General features: G+C 47.3%; 1 protein-coding gene across 1 annotated transcript in view; it reads right to left on the bottom strand.

The window, feature by feature from the left end:
- Window positions 1–23,339, bottom strand: part of LOC140192391 (complement component C6-like) — a 28,463-nt gene extending 5,124 nt beyond the window's left edge. Inside the window, exons 1-4 of the mRNA XM_072250038.1 lie at window positions 23,189–23,339; window positions 16,154–16,286; window positions 14,662–14,853; window positions 5,422–5,503 (exon numbers count right to left, since the gene is read on the bottom strand). Coding sequence (XP_072106139.1) covers window positions 5,422–5,503; window positions 14,662–14,853; window positions 16,154–16,286; window positions 23,189–23,272 — 491 coding nt within the window. The 5' untranslated portion in view covers window positions 23,273–23,339. The remainder of the gene's footprint in view (window positions 1–5,421; window positions 5,504–14,661; window positions 14,854–16,153; window positions 16,287–23,188) is intronic.
- Between the last annotated feature and the right edge of the window lie 962 nt (window positions 23,340–24,301).

Below are 24,301 nucleotides of genomic sequence, written 5' to 3'. Positions count from 1 at the left end.
GACATAGGATCGGAAGGTGCAGAATCTTTATGGGTTGAGCTAAGAAATAGCAGGGGTAAAAGGACCCTGATGGCAGTTATATACAGGCCTCCAAACAGCTGCAGTGATGTGGACTACAAATTACAACAGGAAATAGAAAAGGCTTGTCAGAAGAGCAGTGTTATGATAATTGTGGGGGATTTTAACATGCGAGTGGATTGGGAAAATCAGGTCGGCACTGGATCTCAAGAGAGAGAATTTGTAGAATGCCTGCGAGATGGCTTTTTAGAACAGCTTGTTGTTGAGCCCACCAGGGGATCGGCTGTACTGGATTGGGTATTGTGTAATGAACTGGAGGTGATTAGAGAGATTGAGGTGAAGGAACCCTTAGGAGGCAGTGATCATAACATGATTGAGATCACTGTGAAATTTGAGAAAGAGAAGCTGAAATCCGATGTGTCAGTATTTCAGTGGAGTAAAGGAAATTACAGTGGCATGAGAGAGGACCTGGCCAAAGTTGATTGGAAAGGGACACTAGCGGGTAGGACGGCAGAGCAGCAGTGGTTGGAGTTTATGCGAGAAGAGAGGAAGGTGCAAGACAGGTATATTCCAATAAAGAAGAAATTTTCGAATGGAAAAAGGATGCAACCGTGGCTGACAAGTCAAAGTTAAAGCAAAGGAGAGGGCATACAAGGAAACAAAAATTAGTGGGAAGACAGAGGATTGGGAAGTTTTTAAAAGCTTACAAAAGGAAACTAAGAAGGTCATTAAGAGGGAAAAGATGAACTATGAAAGGAAGCTAGCAAATAATATCAAAGAGAATACTAAAAGCTCTTTCAAATATATAAAGAGTAAAAGACAGGTGAGAATAGATATAGGACTGATAGAAAATGATGCTGGAGAAATTGTAATGGGAGATAAGGAGATGGCGGAGGAACTGAACAAGTATTTTGCATCAGTCTTCACTGAGGAAGACATCAGCAGTATACCGGACACTCAAGGGTGTCAGGGAAGAGAAGTGTGCACAATCACAATTACGACAGAGAAAGTACTCAGGAAGCTGAATAGTCGAAGGGTGGATAAATCTCCTGGACCAGATGGAATGCACCCTCGTTTTCTGAAGCAAGTAACTGTGGAGATTGCGGAGGCATTAGCAATGATCTTTCAAAATTCAATGGATTCTGGCATGGTTCCAGAGGATTGGAAGATTGCAAATGTCAATCCGCTATTTAAGAAGGGGGCAAGAAAGCAAAAAGCAACTTTGATGTGTGTTGAAAGAAATTATAGACCGGTTAGCGCGCATGCACCAGTCGTGCATGCAGCCTGGTACAGCCGTTCCGATCCATTCTTACTTTCTTCTTCTTGCTTTTTAATTTACATTATTTTTTGTTTTTTTTTTCTCACGGTAACACGTCGAAGCTGCACCCTCTCTAACATGCTGGTAGAGAGAGTTTTATTTGGGTTTTCTTTAGCGCTGGAAATGGTTGCATCCCGACACGTGGGACAGAAGCAAGGTCGCATTGTGTATTCCAGCTAATGCCGGCCGGTTTAGCAAGCAGAGTGGCGGACACCCCTGCTGAAATCCGGAGGAAAACACACAGAGGGGGATCACAAAGCCGAGGAAAGAGGACCGGGTCGAGACAACAGAGACTTTTGGAGAAGAGGAGTTCAGTGGGTAATACCGTTCCGGCTGACCGGAAGTGCACTGAGAGCGGTAAGCGTAAAGGAGTTGGGTGCTTACTGATCTGGTTAACAATGGATGGTGCAATCTGGGGCATATTACGATCGAGGAATGTGTTTGCAGACTAGATATTGAACTTTTTACTGTTGGACTTCGGCCACATTCCATCGTGATACAACACTTGGCGGCACGGGAGGTCGTTCCTGCCTGTGGCCATCGAACGTGCAGCTCCTCCCGTGGAGGGTCAGACACCCTGAGCCAATAGACTGGTCCTGGACTTATTTTCCATCTGGCATAGTTTGCATTTTGTTGTTTGATTGTTGGGGGTTTTTGTATTGCTATATTTACACTCTATTCTTGGTTGGTGCGGCTGTAACGAACCCAGATTTCCCTCGTGATTAATAAAGTATATCTATCTATCTATCTATCTATCTATCTATTTAGCTTGACATTGGTGGTTGGGAAGTTGTTGGGAGTCGATTGTCAAGGATGAGGTTACGGAGTACCTGGAGGCATATGACAAGATAGGCACAACTCAGCATCGATTCCTTAAAGGAAAATCCTGCCTGACAAACCTATTGCAATTTTTTGAGGAAATTACCAGTAGGCTAGACAAGGGAGATGCAGTGGATGTTGTATATTTGGATTTTCAGAAGGCCTTTGACAAGGTGCCACACATGAGGCTACTTAACAAGATAAGAGCCCATGGAATTACGAGAAAGTTACAAATGTGGATAGAGCGTTGGCTGATTGGCAGGAAACAGAGAGTGGGAATAAAGGGATCCTATTCTGGTTGGCTGCCAGTTACCAGTGGTGTTCCACAGGGGTCCGTGTTGGGGCCGCTTCTTTTTACATTGTACATCAACGATTTGGATTATGGAATAGATGGCTTTGTGGCTAAGTTTGCTGACGATACGAAGGTAGGTGGAGGGGCCGGCAGTGCTGAGGAAACAGAGTATGCAGAGAGACTTGGATAGATTGGAAGAATGGGTAGAGAAGTGGCAAATGAAATACAATGTTGGAAAGTGTATGGTCATGCACTTTGGCAGAAGAAATAAATGGACAGACTATTATTTAAATGGGGAGAGAATTCAAAGTTCTGAGATGCAACAGGACTTGGGAGTCCTCATACAGGATACCTTTAAAGTTAACCTCCAGGTTGAGTTGGTAGTGAAGAAGGCAAATAGAGTATAGGAGCAGGGATGTGATGTTGAGGCTCTATAAGGCACTGGTAAGACCTCACTTGGAGTACTGTGGGCAGTTTTGGGCTCCTTATTTAAGAAAGGATGTGCTGACGTTGGAGAGGGTTCAGAGAAGATTCACTGGAATGATTCTGGGAATGAGAGGGTTAACATATGAGGAACGTTTGTCCGCTCTTGGACTGTATTCCTTGGAGTTTAGAAGAATGAGGGGAGACCTCATAGAAACATTTTGAATGTTGAAAGGCGTGGACAGCGTGGATGCGGCAAAGTTGTTTCCCATGATGGGGGAGTCTAGTACGAGAGGGCATGACTTAAGGATTGAAGGGCGCCCATTCAGAACAGAGATGCGAAGAAATTTTTTTAGTCAGAGGATGGTAAATCTGTGGAATTTGTTGCCACGGGCAGCAGTGGAGGCCAAGTCATTGGGTGTATTTAAGGCAGAGATTGATAGGTATCTGAGTAGCCAGGGCATCAAAGGTTATGGTGAGAAGGCAGGAGAGTGGGACTAAATAGGAGAATGGATCAGCTCGTGATAAAATGGCAGAGCAGACTCGATGGGCCAAATGGCCGACTTCTGCTCCTTTGTCTTATGGTCTTATTTCCCTGTCTTCTCTTGAATGCTCTTCTGTCTTCGTTTGGTTTGGTCTGTTGAAAGCCTACCAACCTCCCACACTGTTGGACGTTACAAGGAGAGGGGGCACTTATTCTTATGACTTCAGTGAAAACAGGTGATCCTCCAGTTTTCTACATCAGCAAATTGGGTGAGTTGGTAAGGTAACTGGGTCACCCCAGCTATGGGTAAATAGCCCCACTGCCTTGTGGGCAGCCTCAGGAGAGGCGAAGGCTATGGGAGTAAACCCAGACAGCAAATCCAGAGTGGAGCCCCTAAGATGGCTGGACGTCATTGAACATCCTCCCGGCAGCTCCTGCAGCCAAGGTGGAGACAAACAGATTGTTTCATAAGCTTTCCTTTGGACCAGACTGGTGAGGCTGAAAGGGGGATCTTGACGACTGGGCGTCTGAGGATCTCCATACCTTCCACCCATGCTCGTGCCCTGGAGAGGTCACCCCAGTACCACTATCCATTGTCCTTCGAGACAGACGGATGGTAAGGTAATATTCTGTACTGCACCCGAGCAACATTACTGTAGTAATTACAAAGGGGATGAATACCTTTTCAGCCTCACAAGTTTGGTTTTTAAATTTTTAGTCAATTGTTAACAGGTTTCAGAATTTTTCCTTCGATTTGACATGATACACAGTGTTTTGTAGATAAGCTCAAAGAATCCTACCGCAACACATTTTAAATTTAGAAAATGATACAGTGAACTGTGACAATCGTCGTGGGGGCTGAATACTTTTGCAAGGCACTGTATGAGGTGAAATTTGTCCATGCCGCAGAAGTACCTACATGTGACACGTGACATACATGTAACACGTGTAGAGATTTCAGAATAAAACAGATGGACACCCACCATACGCATGACAGTAGACATTCAAACATGCAGGCAGACATAGAGGGTCAGACACAGACCCAGACAGACAGTGTGACACAGACCCAGACAGAGGGTGAGACACAGACTCAGATAGACTGACAGAGGGTCAGACAAAGACCCAGTCAGACAGACAGTGAGACAAAGACCCAGACAGACAGAGGGTCAGACAGACAGTGTGACACAGACTCAGACAGACTGATAGACAGAGGGTCAGACAAAGATACAGTCAGACAGACAGTGAGACACAGACCCAGACAGACAGAGGGTGAGACACAGACTGAAATAGTGGGCGAGGTACGGACTCAGATAGACTGACAGACAGAGGGTCAGACAAAGACCCAGACAGACAGTGTGACACAGACCCAGACAGAGGGTGAGACACAGACTCAGATAGACTGACAGAGGGTCAGACAAAGACCCAGTCAGACAGACAGTGAGACAAAGACCCAGACAGACAGAGGGTCAGACAGACAGTGTGACACAGACTCAGACAGACTGATAGACAGAGGGTCAGACAAAGATACAGTCAGACAGACAGTGAGACACAGACCCAGACAGACAGAGGGTGAGACACAGACTGAAATAGTGGGCGAGGTACGGACTCAGATAGACTGACAGACAGAGGGTCAGACAAAGACCCAGTCAGACAGAGGGTGAGACACAGACTGAAATAGTGGGTGAGGCACAGACTCAGATAGACTGACAGACAGTGAGACATAGACTCAGACAGACTGATGGACAGAGGGTCAGACAAAGACCCAGTCAGACAGACAGTGGGTGAGATACAAACTGAAATAGTGGGTGGGGCACAGACTCAGATAGACTGACAGACAATGAGACACAGACTCAGACAGACAGAGGGTGAGACACAGACTGAAACAGTGGATGAGACATGGACTCAGACTGACAGACAGTGAGACACAGACCCAGACAGACAGAGGATGAGACACAGACTCACACAGAGAGGGTGAGACAAAGACTCAGATAGACTGAGAGTGAGAGCCAGACTAGCAGCCCAAGAGTGAGAGACAGACAAGGCCAGCCTGGCCTGTGTGTAACCTACCCACAGTCCTGCTCTGAAGACATGCAGACACATCCTGAGCCACTTTGCTTTTGCCCCAGGGGGCATCCACTGGTGTCGACCGCTGCACAGAGAAGTGACTGAGATTAGAGGCAAAGGACAACTGTGACAGGAGTAGTGGACAGGACAATGGGTGTCTGACCCACATGACTCAAAAGCCGTTTGTCGAGGGCTCATTTCCCGTACAGATGCTGAATTTTGTGTGTTGGTCCAGTACAGACCCTTCCCTGGTTGGACTACCCGTGTTTTGTGCCACGAGACTTTCCTGGATGCACCAAGAAAAGTCGGCCCGAACTAACCCTCCAGCACTGAGGGAGTTCTGGTAAATATTGTTCAAATTAAAGTCTCACCAGAACAACCATCTTTCTTCTGCCTGCTGCATGTAAATTACCCAATTTCCCACTGGGTGTTGGAAGGCCTATAATATAATCAACACATACAGTAGACACACAATCTCCCTTAGAATGCACACAGATATGCACGCGCACACCCACACCCACACAAAAGCTCAAATACAAACACACACAGACAATAATGAGACCATGGATTTGCGCCTTGGAAGGTTTCCAGGGCGCAGGCCTGGGCAAGGTTGTATGGAAGACTGGCAGTTGCCCATGCTGCAAGTCTCCCCTCTCCACGCCACCGATGTTGTCCAAGGGAAGGGCACTAGGACCCATACAGCTTGGCACCAGTGTCGTTGCAGAGCAATGCATGGTTAAGTGCCTTGCTCAAGGACACAACACGCTGCCTCAGCCAAGACTCGAACTAGTGACCTTCAGATCACTAGACCGATGCCTTAACTACTTGGTCACGTGCCAACACCCACACAAACACTTACACAACACACATGCACACAAAGACACACACATGCAGACACAAACACCTATACTGTCTCGCACACACACAGATGCACAGACACATATACTCATACAGTCACACACAAACACACCCACAAAACATACATATCCACACACACCTACATATGCACAACACACACACACCTACAACCTCACACATACAGATGCATACACAGACACACACCCTCGTACACATACACAGTCACACACATGCACACAGACACACATACAGACAATACCCACAAAACACACACACATACAGGCGCACGCACACTCCCACACACAGAGTTATACACACACATACACCTGCAAAACACACACAGTCACCCTCGCACACACAGCTACACACACCTAGATATGTACAAACACGCACAATCACACACACAGAAGCACACACGCAGACACAGAAACACAGACAAATGCACACCTGCACACACAGGCACATACACAACCACACACGCTCAAAACACACAGATACACAGGCACACACAAACGTACACCCGCACACACCTATACACACACACACGCATAACATGTACACAGACCCCCCCCCACACACACCCCATACACACACAGACATACAGACACAGACAAGCACAGATACCCACAGTCTCACACTCAAATCACACAGACACATACTCATACACAGTCACACACACGCACACATAGAGACACAGTTACACACACACACACGTAGCCCATTCGCATGGATACACATACACAGACATGCGCACAAACACACATTCACACGCAGACAGACTCGCACACACACCTATACACACACATGCAGACAGACACACACACACCATAAGAACACAAGACATTAGACCAGAATTAGGCCATTCAGCCCATCGAGTCTGCTTCGTCATTCCATCATGGCTGATTCCAGATCCCACTCAACCACATACACCTGCCTTCTCGCCATATCCCTGACCAATCAGGAATCTATCAACTTCCGCTTTGAATATACCCACGGACTTGGCCTCCACCGCAGTCTGAGGCAGAGCATTCCACAGATTCACTATTCTCTGGCTAAAAAAACCCCCTTACTTCCGTTCTAAAAGGTTGCCCCTCAGATTTAAGGCTGTGCCCTCCAGTTCTGGTTACCCCCACCATAGGAAGCATTCCCTCCATATCCACCCTATTAGTCCTTTCGGTAGGTTTTAATGAGATTCTCACACAATCTTCTAAATTCCGGTGACTACAGGCCCAAAGCTGCCAAACACTCCTCATATGTTAACCCCATCATTCCTGGAATCATCCTCGTGAACCTCCTCTGGACTCTCTCCAATGACAACACATCCTTTTCGAGATGTGGGGCCAACACTGTTGACAGTACTCCAAGTGCAGCCTGACTAATGTCTTGTATTCCATCTTTAACAGCTCTATTTTTCCCTTTCAGGGTTCTTTTGAAGACCCTGACCTGGAGTTACACGCTGACTATGGTTCTTTGCAGGAATGGGACACGCTCTCAGGGGGTCATGACTGCTGTTATCTGACGTGCCAAGGGCATGGCCCAAGATTTCGGCTCGCCCTTGGAGGCCTGGGTTCTCGGGGCTCTGGAGATGGGCAGGTTGAAGGTCGATGTCCCAGACCGGTGTGTCGTGGGAGCTGAAGGATCTCTGGCTGCGTGCCCAGAGGCCTGAGATCTTTGGGCACAGAGTTCAGAAAAAGCGACGCAATGGACTTTTAACATCGAGAACCTGTCGCTTTTGCTGCACGCTTGAGTGCTCGGTGGCGGGTGCTGATGCTTTTTTTTTGCTGGTGGGGGAGGGATTGTAGCTCGCTGCTGCTTACACGCAGGAGGGAGGGGAGCTGGGGGGGGGAAAAGACTTTGGGGTTCTAACATTTAACTGTCATTCATTCTTTGGAGCACCCCTCTGTTTTCGTGGATGATTGCAAAGAAAAAGCATTTCGGGTTGTAAATTGTATACATTTCTCTGACATTAAATGCACCTTTGAAACCTTATAAAGGCTCAGCATTATCTCCTTGCTTTTATATTCTGTTCCCCTTGAAATAAATGCCATCATTGATTTGCCTTCTTTACCAGACTCAACCTGTGAATTAACCTTCTCGGAGTCTTGCACGAGGACTCCTAAGTCCCTCCGCACCTCTGAAGCTTGAACCTTCTCCCCATTTAGATAATAGTCCACACTATTGATCCTTTCACCAAGTTACATTATTATACATTTCCCAACACTGTTTCCCGTCTGCCACTTTTTTGTCCATTCTTCCAATTTGTCTGAGTCCTGTTGCAATCACACCGCGTCCTCAGCACTACCTACCCCTCCTCTCATCTTCGTATCATCCGCAAACTTTGCCACAAAGGCATCAAGTCCGTTATCTGAATCAGACAAAAAATGTGAAAAGCAGCAGTTCCAATACTGACTCCTGAGGAACACACTAGTCACCGGCAGCCAACCAGAAAAGGCCAATTTTATTCCCATTCGCTGCCTCCTGCCTGTCAGCCATTCCTCTATCCATGCCAGTATCTTTCTTGTAACACCACAGGATTTTATCTGTTAAGCAGCCTCATGTGTGGCACCTTATCAAATGCCTTCTGAAAATCCAAGTGAGTGACATCCACTGCCTCTCCTTTGTCCACCCTGCTTGTTATTTCCTCGAAGATTTGTCAGGCAAGATTTCCCCTTACAGAAACCATACTGACTTTGACTTATGTCAGGGCACTGGAGCAGGGATGCAATCGCAGACCCAGTACTGTGCACACAGTGATATTAATTGAGTAACAAATCCCGAGGTGCAAACAAAGTTGGTGTCAAAGTTCAGGCAGAGATCAAAACATCCAGAGAAATCCAAAAACCAGAATCAGGAAACAAGCAGAGTAGACAGACAGACATGCTGGAAAGGCTCAGGAAAATTCATTAGCACAATCTGGCAACAAATAGGTGAAAACACAGGACTGAAATACACTGAGAATAAACAGAGAGGCAGATGATAGGTGGAGCACAATGAGACCCAGGTGGCAGCAATACAGGTAATAATGAGAGACAGGTGAGAGATGGAGTACTCAGTAATACAGGGGCCAGAGTAGAGCAGGAGCGAGGACAGGCGCTCATGGCAATACAAAACCACAGACTGACAGCTAGGGGGGAAACACACAAAAAGGTCAGAGTTCAACTGGAGGTACTGATAACTTATTTTATCACTAGTCTCCAAGGACCTGAAAAACCTCATCCTTAATAATGGACTCCAACATTCTCCCAACCACTGAGGTCAGGCTAACTGCCTATAATTTCCTTTCTTTTGCTTTCCTCCCTTCTTAAAGAGTGGAGTGACACTTGTAATCTTCCAGTCCTCTGGGACCATGCCAAAATTAAGTGATTATTGAAAGACCATGACCAATGCACCCATTATCTCTTCAGCAACCTCTCTCAGGACTCTGGGATGTAGTCCATCTGGTCCAGGTGACTTAGACTCTCCAACTTAAGACCTTTGAGTTTGCCTAGCACATTTTCCTTTGTAATAGCAATGGCCCTCACTCCTGCTCCCTGACACTCACAGACCTCTGGCACGACGCTATTGTCTCCCACAGTGAAGACTGATGCAAAGTACCCATTAAGTTCATCTGACGTTTCTTTGCACCCCATTACTACCTTACCAGCATCATTTTCCAGTGGTCCAATGTGAACCCTCACCTCCCTTTTACACTTTATATTACGGAAAAAAACTTCTGGTATCCTGTTTTATATTATTGGCTGGTCTGCCCTCATATTTCATCTTTTTCCCTTCTTACAGCTTTTGTAGTTCCCTTTGGTTGGATTTTGAAAACTTCCCAATCATTCAACTTCCCACTCACTTTTACTACATTATATGCCCTTTCCTTGGCAATGAGAACTTCGTCCTCTGTGGGGCATATCTATCATGCACCTTGTGAACTATTCCCAAAAACTTCAGCTATCTCTGCTCTGCTATCATCCCCGTCAGTATGCTCCTCCAACCCACCTGGGCAAGCTCCTCTCTCATGCCTCTGTAAGTCCCTTTATTCCACTGCGATACAGACACGTGACTTGTGCTACTCCCTCTCAAATTGCAGTATCAATTCAATCATATTATGATCACTGTCTCCTAGGGGTTCCCTTACATTAAGCTCCCTAATAAGATCTGGGTTATTACACAACACCCACTAGAAGATTGCCTTTCCTCTAGTAAACTCAAGCACAAGCCATCACATAGGTATTCAACAAACTCCGTCTCTTGCAATCCGACACCAACATGATTTTCCCAATCCCTTTGCATATTGAAGTCTCCCATTACAATTGTGACATAACCTTTATTACATGCCTTTTCCAACTCCCTTTGCGACCACATCTTAGCTACTATTTGGAGGCCTATATATGATTCCCATAATGGTTTTTTACCCTAGCAATTCCTTAATTTCACCCACAAAGATTCAACATTCTCTGACCCTGTGTCACCTCTTTCTAAAGATGTTATTCCATCTCTTACCAACAGAACCACTCCACCGCCTATGTTTTCCTACCTGCCATTTTGATATAAAATATATCCTTTGATGTTAAGCTCCCAACTCCGGCCTTCTTTGAGCCACAACTCAGTAATGCCCACAATGTCACACCGACCAATCTCTAACTGCGCCACAAATTCATCCACCTCATTCCGAATGCTATGTGCATTTAAATACAACACCTTCAGTCCTGCAATCTTCACCCTTTTGTATTTTGCCTCTGTGGTACAATTTAACTCTTTGCTCTGTCTGTATTTGTACCCAGTCATTGGCTTGTCCTTCCTTACGTTCATCTTACACCCATCATCTACTGGTAAACCTGCTGGCTCATCCTCAGCTCTATCACACCGGTTCCCATCCCCCTGCCATATTAGGTTAAACCACTCCCAATAGCACTAGTAAACCTGCCTGCAAGAATATTGGCCCCCCTCGACATCAAGTACAACACATCCCTTTTGTGCAGGTCCCACCTGCCCCAGATGAGGTCCCAATGATCCAGAAATATGAATCCCTGCCCCCTGCTCCAGTTCTTCAGCCACGCATTTATCCTCCACCTCATTCTATCCTCTCTGTCACATGGCACAGGCAGCAATCCCAAGATTACTACCCTTGAGGTCCTGCTTCTCAGCTTCCTTCCTAACTCCCTGTGTTCTTTTATCAGGACCTCCTCTCTTTCTACCTGTGTCATTGGTACCAGTATCTACCATGACTTCTAGCTGCTTTTTTTCAGATTATGAAAACACTCAGTCCTCGTTTATTGTCATTTAGAAATGCATACATGCATTAAGAAATGATACAATATTTCTCCGGAGTGATATCACAGAAAAACAGGACAAACCAAAGACTAAAACTGACAGAACCACATAATTATAACATATAGTTACAGCAGTGCAAAGCAATACCATAATTTGATGAAGAACAAACCATGGGCACAGTAAATAAAGTCTCAAAAGTCCCCGAGTCGATCGACTCCCGAGTCTCCGATAGCAGGTGGCAAAAGGGAGAAACTCCCTACCATAAACCTCCAGGCACCGTCAACTTGACGATGCCTTGGAAGCAGCCGACCACAGCCGACACTGAGTCCATCCGTCCGAAAACTTCGAGCTTCCAACCAGCTTCTCCGATACAGCCTCCCGAGCGCAATCCTCTGCCGAGCGCCTTCAACCTCTCCCCGACCGCTGAAACACGCAAAGCTGAGGATTCCGGGCCTTCAGCTCCAGAGATTCTGGTTACCACACAGTAGCAGCGGCAGCGAAGCGGGCATTTCAGAAGTTTTCCAGATGTTCCTCCGTACTCTCATGTCTGTCTCTATCAAATCAGAATTGTGCACAGTCCCCTACTTGACAGATAACAGACATCATCACTGAAGTTGCCGCGCACGCTGCCATTGCGCCGCCATCTTCTCCCCCCTCCCGGGAGGATCTGCTTACCGTCCCTTTTCAGGATATTGTAGACGTGTTCAGAAACATCATAGACCCTGGCACCTGGGAGGGTTTCCTTTCCACATCCGCAGAATCGCCTATCTGTCTCCTTAACTATAGAGTCCTCTATCACTACTGCCACCCTCTTCCGTCCCCTACCCTTCTGAGCAACAGGGCCAGACTCAGTGCCAGAGGCGTGACCACTGTTGCTTCCCCCAGGTAGGTTGTCCCTCCTAATAGTTTTTGGAGATCATCTCTGTGCAGTCAAAGTGTTTCATTTGATTGTAGTAAAAATACACCTGTATCTAGAAGGTCCAACTGCTGGTGAGTCAGTATCCCGGCAAAAACTACACCACGAAGACAAAAGAACACTCCATACAGCTCCGCAAAAAGGTTATTGAAAAGCACAAGTCAGGAGATGGATACAAGAAAATTTAAGTCGAACACCCAGACATAGAAAGAATATTTCACAGCTGTAAACTGCCCAGAGCAGGCCGTCCTCAAAAACTGAGTGACCGTGCAAGAAGGGGACTAGTGAGGGGGGTCATCAAGAGACCTGTGACAACTCTGGAGGAGTTACAGGCTTCAGTGGCTGAGATGGGAGAGACTGTGCAGACAACAACTGTTGCCCGGGTGCTTCACCAGTCACAGCTTTATGGGAGAGTGGCAAAGAGAAAGCCACTGTTGAAAAAAACTCACATGAAATCTCGACTAAAAGGCTCAATTTTGGTTTCATCTGACTGCAGAACCTCCTTCCAACTGACTTCAAAGACTCGCACATGCCTTCTGGCAAACTCAATGCAAGTGGGAGACTGAAGTCAGCTGGAAGAAGGCTCTATGGTCTGATGAAACCAAAATTGAGCTTTTTGGCCATCAGATTAAATGTTATGCTCGGCATAAACCAAACATTGCACATCATCAAAAACACACCATCCCAACCGTGAAGCATGGTGGTAGCTATGGTGATGCTTCTCTGCAGCAGGGCCTGGAAGGCTTGCGAATCTAGAGGATAAAATGAATGCAGCAAAATGAATGGAAGAAAATCTGATGCAGGTTGAAAGAGAACTGTGGCTTGGCAGGAGAGTTGTTTTCCAGCAAGAAAATGACCCCAAGCATAAAGCCAAAGCTACACAGGAATGGCTTAAAAACAACAAAGTTAATGTCTTGGAGTGGCCAAGTCAGAGTCCAGACCGCAATCTGATTGAGAATTTGTGGCTGGACCTGAAAAGGGCTGCTCACTCACGATCTCTGTGCAATTTGACAGAGCTTGAGCAGTTTTGTAAAGAAGAATGGGGAAAATTTAGACCTATCTACACAGACTCAAGGCTGTAGTTGCTGCCAAAGGTGCATCTACTAAATACTGACTTGAAGGAGGTGAATACTTATACAGTCAATTATTTTGTGTTTTATATTTGTAATTAATTTAGATCACTTTGTAGAGATCTGTTTTCACTTTGACACAAAAGAAAAATCATTGTCAAAAAAAAGCCAAATTAAATCCACTGTGATTCCCTGTTGTAAAACAATAAAACACGAAAACTTCCAGGGGGAGGGTGAAGGATGAATACTTTTTATAGGCACTGTACACACAGGCACCCACAGACACACACACACACACACACACACACACACACACACACAGACACACACACACAGACTCACATTCACACATTAACACACACACACACACACACACACAGGCACCTACAGACACACACACACACACACACACACAATCACATTCACACATTAACACACACACACACACACACACACACAGGCACCTACAGACACACACACACACACAAACACACACAATCACATTCACACATTAACACACACACACACACACACACACAGAGGCACCTACAGACACACACACACACACACAAACACACACACACACACACACACACACACACAGACACACACACACAGACTCACATTCACACATTAACACACACACACACACACACACAGGCACCTACAGACACACACACACACACAATCACATTCACACATTAACACACACACACACACACACACACACACAGGCACCTACAGACACACACACACACACAAACACACACAATCACATTCACACAAACACACACACACACACACACACACACAGAGGCACCTACAGACACACACACACACACACAAACACACACAATCACATTCACACATTAACACACACACACACACACACACACACATGCAGACAAACACATAGCTGGGAGTAAAAACGAAACAATTTCATTTCTTCAGCAAGTTAGGATCTAAAAAGAATATGAAGATTTCAACAATTCATTTCCTCCTCCCTTTCCCTCCTCCCTTTCCCTCCTCCACCCATTTCCTCTCCCTACCTCTCTCTCTCTCTCTCATTCTCCCTCCACCATCCCCACTGTCAGAGTGCAGTGCCTGACCACGCTGGGGGGTGTGATGGTAGTTACTCACCGATCCGACAGCTGACCTGGGCAGGAGGCTCGGGTTCCCAGGTGAGGCTGGCCATACAGGTGTACCGGGCGTGTCCTGTGGAAACCATGCCCTGGGGGCACTTCACCTCCACCTGCTCGCCCACTTTGTACTCTGCTTGGAAAGGCTGTAACATGGCTGTGTCAGATGTCACTGGCTGACTGCACACCATCCCTGCAACACAACACACAGGTCACCAGGTGTCCGGTCGGCTTGATGGGTGGTGGGGGTGATGGGTGGTGGAGGTGATGGGTTATGGGGGTGATGGGTTGAGGAGGTGATGGGTCGAGGAAGTGATGGGTGATGGAGGTGATGGGTAGTGGAGGTGATGGGTGATGGGGGTGATGGGTGGTGGGGGTGATGGGTGATGGAGGTGATGGGTGATGGAGGTGATGGGTTGAGGAGGTGATGGGTCGAGGAAGTGATGGGTGGTGGGGGTGATGAGTCGAGGAGGTGATGGGTCGAGGAGGTGATGGGTGGAGGAGGTGATGGGTTATGGGGGGTGATGGGTTGAGGAGGTGATGGGTCGAGGAAGTGATGGGTGATGGAGGTGATGGGTGGTGGAGGTGATGGGTGGTGAGGGTGATGGGTGGTGGAGGTGATGGGTTGAGGAGGTGATGGGTCGAGTAAGTGATGGGTGATGGAGGTGATGGCTGGTGGAGGTGATGGGTTATGGGGGTGATGAGTTGAGGAGGTGATGGGTCGAGGAAGTGATGGGTGATGGGGGTGATGAGTCGAGGAGGTGATGGGTCGAGGAGGTGATGGGTGGAGGAGGTGATGGGTGGAGGAGGTGTTGGGTCGTGGAGGTGCTGGATTGTTGGGAAGCCTACAAGGGGTCGCCATGCTTCTGGTGCCAACAGAGCATGGCCACAAGTTACTAACCCAACCTATATGCCTTTGGAAGCCAGTGCAGCTGGAGGAAGACTGCAGACTGACAGGGAAAATGTGCAAGCTCTTAACAGGCAGCAGACTGAATTGAACCACAATTGGAGTTGCTGGTGTCTTCCATAGGACTTGCAGAATTTGGCCCTTTGGCTGGTTGCGTCTGCTCTGCCAATCCACTGTGGCTGGTTTATTATCCTTCTCAGCCCCATTCCTCTGCCGTCTCCCCGTAACAGATGAAGAACCTATCAACCTCCACTTCAAACATACAATGACCTGGCCTCCTGGGCCATCTATGGCAACTAATCACACAGAATCTCCACCCTCTGGTGAAAGAAATTCCTCCTCCGTTGTAAAGGAGGTATGCCCTGCTGTGAGGCCATGCCCTCCGGTCCTCGATTCCCCCACCTTCAGAACATCCTCTCCACAGTCACTCTGTCGTCCCTGCACGCCAACCACAGTGCTCGGGTATGTTGTGATGATGGTGCTACCCTGTTAAAACTGCTGTAGAAAGGCAGAGCATGTTAAAGGCAGTGGAGCAGAGCATATGGATTGTGGATTCTACCTCCGACAGAAAACATGGTTTACTTACGCTGACACTCCAGTTCCTCCGTGAGCCAGGAGCCGTTGGGCAGACAGCGGTAGAACTGGTACCCGGTCGGAGCGTGTCCCGTGAAACAAATCACCTCCACCAGCTCCGCCACGTGGTAACGAGGCTTAGATACCTGCAACAGACACGGACGGCAAAGGGTGCTAGTAGATGGAGTGCATTCTGCCTGGGGGTCAGTACTGGCAGGGATCTGTTTTTGAACCTCTGCTCTTCATGATTTTCATAAATGATTGATGAGGAAGTGGAAAGGTGGGCTGGTAAATTTGCAAATAGTTCATAGGGCACAGGATAGATATGTTCCACAGAGGAAGAAGTTCTGAAATGGCAGGGTCGGCAACCGTGGCTGACAAGGGGGAAGTTAAGGACTGCATAAAATCCAAGGAAAGGGCATATAAGGTAGCAAAAGTGAGTGGGAGGTTGGATGATTGGAAAGCTTTTAAAATCCAACAAAAGGCAACTAAAAAAGCTGTAAGGGAAAAGATTAAATATGGGGAGAAACTAGCCAATAATATAAAACAGGATACTGCAAGTCTACAACAGGAATTCTGCAGATGCTGGAAATTCAAGCAACACACATCAAAGTTGCTGGTGAACGCAGCAGGCCAGGCAGCATCTCTAGGAAGAGGTGCAGTCGACGTTTCAGGCCGAGACCCTTCGTCAGGACTAACTGAAGGAAAAGCTAGTAAGAGATTTGAAAGTGGGAGGGGGAGGGGGAGATCCAAAATGATAGGAGAAGACAGGAGGGGGAGGGATGGAGCCAAGAGCTGGACAGGTGATTTCCCTCTCCCCGGACCTCCTGTCCCATGATCCTCTCGTATCCCCTTTTGCCTATCACCTGTCCAGCTCTTGGCTCCATCCCTCCCCCTCCTGTCTTCTCCTATCATTTTGGATCTCCCCCTCCCCCTCCCACTTTCAAATCTCTTACTAGCTCTTCCTTCAGTTAGTCCTGACGAAGGGTCTCGGCCTGAAACATCGACTGTACCTCTTCCTAGAGATGCTGCCTGGCCTGCTGCGTTAACCAGCAACTTTGATATGTGTTGTGAAATTTACATCTATCTTCACTGTGGAAGACACCAGCGGTGTGCCAGAGGTCTGTGAGTGTCAGGGAGAGTGAGTGAGTGCCATTGCTATTACAAAGGAAAAAGTGCGAGGCAACCTCAAAGGATTTAAAGTGGATAAGTCACCTGGACCAGATGGACTACATCCCAGAGTCCCAAGAGAGGTTGCTGAAGAGGTAATGGGTGCATTGGTCATGATTTTTCAAGAATCACTTGATTCTGGCATGGTCCCAGAGGACTGGAAGATTGCCAATGTCACTCCACTCTTTAAGGGAGGAAGGCAAAAGAAAGGAAATTATAGGCCAGTTAGCCTGATCTCAGTAGTCGGGAAAGTGTTGGAGTCTATTATTCAGGATGAGGTTTCAAGGTAATCGGAGACTAGTGATAAAGTAAGTCAAATCAGCATGGTTTCTGTCACGGGAAATCTTGCCTGACAAATCTGTTAGAGTTCTTCGAGGAAGTAACAAGCAGGGTGGACAAAGGAGAGGCAATGGATGTCATTTACTTGGATTTTCAGAAGGCGTTTGATTAGGTGCCATACATGAGGCTGCTTAACAAGATAAACTGGAGGCGAGGCAAAGTCAAGATGGCGCTAAACAGCGACTCTTTTGCTTGTATCTTCAGAAACAGCTCCATTTCTATCTTTGATATCTCTTTTTTTTCCTTTTCAGGGTTCTTTTGAAGACCCTGACCTGGAGTTACACTCTGACTTCAGTCTGTGTGAATGGGACCTGCTCTCAGGGCCTCACACCTGACTGCATGTTGATATTCCAAGGACGTGGCCTGGAAGCTGAGTATACCTTCAGGGTTCCGGACTTTCGTGGCCTTGGAGACGGGCTGATTCTAGGATGGTGCCCCGACTGAAGCATCGCGGGAGAAGACGGAACATTGGGAGCAGCGGGTTAGCTGCCGGGTTAGTTGTGTGTCTTGCACCTTTTTGGTGCCAAAGCTCCAGGAACAGAGCTTGGAAAAAGTGACACACAGACTTTTAACATCAATTGTTAAGTCTCTCCTCTCGCTGTGAAACGGGGACACCCCTTTTTCCCTTACTGGGGAGAGAGAGAGCCTGTGTTATGTCAAATTATTGGGTGAACATGTATTCTTTGGGGTACTGCAAGTCTGTGTCTTTACTGATGCTTTGCTGCACGTTTGAGTGCTCAGTGGGAATGCCGATGCTTTTTGCTGGTGGGAGAGGGGGGTCATCGCCTTGCTGCTGCTTACGCGTGGGAGGGGGAGCTGGAGGGAGGGGTTTGGAGTTCTATCGTTTGACTGTCATTCATTCTTCAGGGCACTCCACTGTTTTCATGGAAGTTTGTGAAGAAAAAGAATTTCAGGATGTATATAGTATACACTTCCCTGACATTAAATGTACCTATTGAAAATCCTATGGCATTACTGGACAGATACTGACATGGATAGAGGAATGGCTGACAGGCAGGAGGCAGCGAGTGGGAATAAAAGGAGCCTTTTCTGGTTGGCTGCTGGTAACTAGTGGTGTTCCACAGGGGTCTGTATTGGGACTGCTACATTTCACATTGTTTGTCAATGATTTACATAATGGAATTGATGGCTTTGTGGCAAAGTTTGCAGATGATACAAAGATAGTTTGAGGAAGCAATGCAATTGCAGCAGGACTTAAACAAATTGGAAGAATGGGAAAAAGAGTGGCAGATGGAATATAGTGTTCGGAAATGTGTGCAAATGCATTTTGATAAAAGGAACAATAGTGCAGACTATTATCTAATGGGGAGAAAGTTTAAACATCAGAGGTGCAGAGGGACTTAGGAATCCTCGTGCAAGACTCCCAAAAGGTTAATTCACAGGTTGAGTCTGTGGTAAAGAAGGCAAATGCAATGTTGGCATTTATTTCAAGGGGAATAGGATATAAAAGCAAGGAGATAATGTGGAGGCTTTATAAGACACTAGTCAGGCTGCACTTGGACTATTGTCAACAGTTTTGGGCCTCTTATCTCAGAAAGAATGTGTTGTCATTGGAGAGAGTCCAGAGGAGGTTCACGAGGATAATCAAGCAACACACATCAAATTTGCTGGTGAACGCAGCAGGCCAGGCAGCATCTCTAGGAAGAGGTACAGTCGACATTTCAGGCCGAGACCCTTCGGCCCGAAACATCGACTGTACCTCTTCCTAGAGATGCTGCCTGGCCTGCTGCATTCACCAGCAAATTTGATGTGTGTTGCTTGAATCTCCAGCATCTGCAGAATTCCTCGTGTTTACGTTTTTAAAATCACGAGGATGTTCCTGGGAATGAAGGGGTTAACATAGGAGGAGTGTTTGGCAGCTTTGGGCCTGCACTCACTGGAATTTAGAAGAATGCGGGGGGGGGGCGTTGGATCTCATTGAAACCTACTGAATGTTGAAAGACTAGATAGGGTGGATGTGGAGAGGATGTTTCCTATGATGGGGGTATCCAGAACTAGAGGGCACAGCCTCAATATTGAGGAATGACCTTCAGAACAGAGGTAAGGAAGAATTTTTTTAGCTAGAGAATAGTGAATCAGTGGAATGCTCTGCCACAGACTGCGGTGGAGGCCAAGTCCGTGAGTATATTTAAAGCGGAAGCTGGTCGGTCAGGGCTTTAAAGGATATGGCAGGAAGGCTGATGTATGGGGTTGTGTGGGATCCAGGATCAGCCATGACGGAATGGGGGAGCAGACTCGATGGGCTGAATTGCCTAATTCTGCTCCTATATCTTATGATGTTATGATCTACTGGTGAAATGACATGAAGGTTGATGGAGTCATTTATTTATTTAGAGATACGGCATGGAACCGGTCCGTCCAGCCCAGCGAGCTGCTGCACTCAGCAGCCTACTGATTTAATGCCCCGACTAATCAAGAACCTATCAAACTCCACTCTCAATCCACCCAGTGACTTGGCAATGGATTCCACAGATTCATCACATTCTGGCTAAAGAAATTCCCCCTTATCTCTGTCTAAATGGACACCCCTCTCTTCTGAGACTGTGTCCTCGGGTTCTAGACTCGCCCCTCGCCACCATAGGGAACGTCCTAACCACATTCACTCTCTCTCAGCCTTTCAATATTCGATAGGTTTCAATGAGATCCCCCGCCATTCTTCTAAACTCCACCAAGTACAGACACAAAGCGATCGAATGCTCCTCATACATTAACACTTTCATTCCCAGAATCATCCTTGTGAATCTCCTCTGGATTCTCCCCAATGCCAGCACTTCTTTCCTTAGACAAGGGGCTCAAACCCCCCCCCAGAGAACCAGAGGGCTACATAGGAGGGAAGAGTTATATTGATCTTAGACCGTGTATAAAGGTCAGCATAGCACCGTGTTCTGGTGACATCTGGTCAGATACCGATCGCTCACTCCCCAGGAACTGCCGACTGCCCTGTCCACAACCCAGAGGTTTGCTGGGCCATTTCTGGGTCAGGAGTCATACAGCTTGGCTACCAGACTCACGCTCTCAATCCTGCTGATTATTTCCACAGTTTGCCTTCTTTTGCACATTGGTTGTGTGTGTGTGTGTGTATGGCCATTCATAGAACAGAGATCAGTACAGCTCAGGACAGGCCTTTTGCCCACGATGTCCCTGGCCATCCATTTTCCTCACGTTCATGTACCAATCTAAACATCTGTTAAAAGTCTCTAATGCATCTGCCTCTACCCCCTCCCCAGGCATCACATCCCAGGCACCCACCACCCTCTGTGTGTATTTAAAAAAACTGCCGCTCACACCTCCTTTGAAATTAAGCCCTCTCACCTTAAATGCATGCCCTCTGCTGTTAGGGTAAAAGATACTGTTGCCTACACCTCTCATGATCTTATAAACCTCTATTAGATCTCCCCTCGGCCTCCACCACTCTGCGTCCAGCCTCCTGTTACAGCACCTGCTCTCTAATCCAGGCAGCATCCTGGCAACCCTCTCAAATTTATTTGTCCTGTAAGAAAATGAAGCTCAATTTGATTATGATAACATATCCATATTTAGATAATAAGTTTACTTTGATCTTTGAGCTTATCCCAGAGAAAGTTTGGTAACCAGGCGGGACTGGGTACAATGGGTTGTTTTAGACTTCTCCTTTACCAAGACAAATTCGCGCTGATATTCAAGATTCTATGTGTCCAATTCCCCTGGTGAGATTTGAAACAATGTCTCCAGACTGTTGGTCTATGACATCACTTGCTAATCGGGTATTTTAACCCCTGTACATAGGCTGGGTGGGAACAGCCTGTACCCACCCTCTCAGCTTCCTGCTTCATGATAGGACGGTGGTGGAGACATTGGCCAATTGTAGAACAGAGACGAGTACAGGGCAGGAAGAGGCTCTTTGGCCCATCATATCTGTGCTGAACATGATGCAGAATTAAACTAAGTAATGCACATGGTCCCTATCCCTCTCCATTCATGTGTCTCTCTAACAGCCTCGAGAATATTGCTGTTCTATCTGCCCCCAGGCAGTGCATTCCAGGCACCCACCACTCTGTGTACAAACCTTGGCCCACACATCTCCTTCGACATTACCTGTACTAGAGGAGGGTCAGGAACATCATGGGGGATCCCACCCACCCTGCTCATGGACTGTTTGTCCCACTCCCATCAGGAAGAAGGCGATGTAGCATCCACACCAGGACCACCAGACTCAAAAACAGTCACATTCCCCAAGTAGTAAGGCTGATCAACACCTCCACCCACTAACCCACCCCTCCACACCCCCAACCACCACTACTTTATCAATTGCTGTCAGTCACCTTATGTACAGACACTCCTGTGTCTAGTGTCACTTTCTGGACATATCATCAATCTGTGTACATAAGCTATCTGATGTATCTATATTTATGATGACCATCTACCCCTGACAATGCCTCTCATAGTTTCAGAAACTTCTATCAGCTCTGGAGCTAAGGAAATTCACCATATCCACTTTGACCCTTACCAATCTTTACAGGGAGCATCCTATCCAGACACATCCTAGCTTGAATTGCCGAGATCATAAGAAAACCATAAGACACAGGAGAGGAATTAGGCCATTCGACCCATCGAGTCTGTTCTGCCATTCCATCATAGCTGATTTATTTTTCCTCTTGACCCCATCTTGCTGCCCTCTCTCCATAACCTTTGACATCCTGACTAATCAAGAACGCATCAATCTCCGCTTTAGATATACTCAATGACTTGGTCTGCACAGCCATCTGTGGCAATAAGTTCTGCCAATTCACCACCCTCTGGCTGAATAAATTCCCCCTCATCTCTGTTCTAAATGGATGTCCTTCTATTCTGAGGCTGTGCCCTCTGGTTCTAGACTCCCCACTATTAGAAGCACCTTTTCCACCTCCTCTCCATCTAGGCCTTTCAATATTGGATCGGCTCCAAGGAGATTACCTCCTCATTCTTCTAAACTCCAGCGAGTGCAAACCCAGAGCCATCCAACGCTTCTCATCAAGTACGCTAATCCCTGTGTAGCCAGCACCCAGTGAGATTGCTGAGAGATGTGGGCAGTCTTTGGAGTGGCAGAGGGCGAGGGGAGATCTGATGGAGCTTTATAGGATTATGAGAGGCACAGAGGGAGCAGACAGACAGTATCTTCCTCCCAGGGTTGAAATGTCTAATACCAGAGGGCATGCATTGAAGGTGAGAGGCAGTAATTTCAAAGGAGATGTGAGAAGCAGGTTTTGTTTTCACTCAGAGCGATGGGTGCCTGGAATGCGTTGCCTGGGGTGGGGGTAGTGGCAGAAACATTGGGGACTTTTAAGAGACGTTTAGACAGACACATGAATGTGAGGAAAATGGAAGGATATCGACATTGTGTAGGCAAAGGGGATTAGTTTAGTTGGCCATTTGATTACTAATTGATTTGGTCTGGCACAGTTTCTGTGCTGTACTGTTCTGTTTCTTGGTTCACCAGTTACCTACCACTGACCCATGGCTTTGACTGCTATCAGTTGAGGGGTAAGGGGTTAGCACTTACCCTAAGGTAGCCGTTGTCTGGAGGGTCAGGTCTGGGGCAGTATACGGTGCCATCACTGGGTTCTGTTGGCACTGGGTCCACCATCTCTCTCCGTTCCTCGTCATCACCGATACATAGGGTTTTCCTAAGAACGAGCAGAGACACTCAGCCCAGGCTCTCGTGTAGCAAGAACCATCCTCTCTGGTGACACGCTCCCTACAGCCCCTCTCCCTCTCCACCTGCAAGGAACCAGAGATCACTCCAGTTCCAGTCCCCTTCACTCACCGACCAGCACTTGCTCCTGCCGGGTCTCCTCCTCCCCTGGAGTCACTTTCTGTCCTCCGCCTCCCACATTCCTGATCCTTGGATCATTCCATCAGTCCAGACAGACCACAAGAGCGTGGCTGGGATATGCCCAGCCTCCCCTGTTCAGAGGCCCACCTGGCCCAGGAGGCCTGGTCTGGCTCAGGTGTTGTTGTGCTAACTCCTGACCGACCCCTGTGCAGTGTTAACACATTAATGGTGCTACATTAGTAGAGACTGGTGTTAGCATGTTAACGGTGTTATACACTCAGTCGTCACCTCCTGTGCTAAATAACGTGGCCACTGAGTGCATGCTTGTGGTTTTCCACTACTGTAGTGCATCTGCTTCAAGGTTCGATGCGTTGTGCGTGCAGGGACGCTCTTCTGAACACCACGGTAATGTACGGTTACTTAAGCTACTGTCACCATCAGCTGAACCCCTGAAGGCTTATTCTGGGACAACACATGGATGCAGCTACATTTCATCAGGAGTCTGAGAAGAATTAGTGTGTCACCAAAGAAATTTCTTCTGATGTACCGTGGAGAGCATTCTAACTGGTTACATCACCCCATCTGGTACGGAGAGGTCACTGCACAGGATCGGAAAAAGCTGCAGAAAGTTGTAAACTCAGCCAGCTCCATCACGGGCCCCGGCCTCCCCAGCATCGGGGACATCCTCAAAAGGTGATGCCGCAATAAGCCGGCATCCGTCATTCAGGACCCCCATCACGCAGGACCTGCTCTCTTCTCATTGCTACCGTCAGGGAGGAGGTACAGGAGCCTGAAGACACACACTCAATGTTTCAGAAACATCTTCCCCTCCACCATCAG

The sequence above is a fragment of the Mobula birostris genome, unplaced genomic scaffold (genome assembly GCF_030028105.1).
Source record: "Mobula birostris isolate sMobBir1 unplaced genomic scaffold, sMobBir1.hap1 scaffold_1317, whole genome shotgun sequence".
In the NCBI taxonomy this organism is placed as follows: Eukaryota; Metazoa; Chordata; class Chondrichthyes; order Myliobatiformes; family Myliobatidae; genus Mobula; species Mobula birostris.
The sequence above is the reverse complement of the archived record's forward strand: the minus strand, read 5'-3'. Positions and strand labels throughout refer to the sequence as shown.